Here is a 608-nt window from a genome sequence, read left to right as displayed (position 1 = left end):
GGTGGAGCCGAGCTCCCCGCCACCGCTTACGTTAGTCGCCATCTTGTTGATGACGTCGGTGTAGACGTCGTAGAGCGCGTCGATCTCTTCCGCCGCGCTGCTGGGCTCGGCGTGCAGGGGCACCATCGCGAACTCCTTCACCTCTGTCGGACAGGCGGCCGGCAGCCCCCCGCTCCGAGCACCCGGGAAGGGAGCGGGAACCCCAGGGGACCACCCCAGGCCAAGCCCCAGCTACCGGCCGGGAAAAGCTGCCCAACGGAAAGGGTGCGTTGGCTTTTCGCGGTCTGCCTGTCCTCCGGGCCAGAATTTCCAGTGGGAAGCTGCGTCCCTCTGCATGTGGTTTGGGATTTGCTGCTCGTTTCCCAGCGTTTTTGCCAAGCCGCCACGGTTTTGGGAAGGAGGCGGGTGTAGGAGAGAGATGGGAAAGTGTGTGTGCCCTGGGGAGCTCCCGGGGAGGTGGAGGTGATGGCATGGGGTAGGAGATGGCACAAGGTAGGAAATGGGAGGTGACGGGAGATGGTACGTGATGGGAGATGGTACATGATGGGAGATGGCACGTGATGGGAGATGGCAGGCGATGGGAGATGGACGGCGGAGCGCGGTGGCAG

General features: G+C 63.8%; 1 protein-coding gene across 1 annotated transcript in view; it reads right to left on the bottom strand.

Moving 5' to 3' along the window:
• Window positions 1–30: 30 nt before the first annotated feature.
• Window positions 31–608, bottom strand: part of DNASE1 (deoxyribonuclease I) — a gene marked incomplete at its 3' end in the record, with an annotated part of 2,405 nt that continues 1,827 nt past the window's right edge. Inside the window, exon 5 of the mRNA XM_009574735.1 lies at window positions 31–143. Coding sequence (XP_009573030.1) covers window positions 31–143 — 113 coding nt within the window. The remainder of the gene's footprint in view (window positions 144–608) is intronic.

This window comes from Fulmarus glacialis, unplaced genomic scaffold, assembly GCF_000690835.1.
Source record: "Fulmarus glacialis isolate BGI_N327 unplaced genomic scaffold, ASM69083v1 scaffold15923, whole genome shotgun sequence".
NCBI lineage: Eukaryota > Metazoa > Chordata > Aves > Procellariiformes > Procellariidae > Fulmarus > Fulmarus glacialis.
Note: the sequence above shows the minus strand (reverse complement) of the source record. Positions and strands in the feature narration are given on the sequence as shown.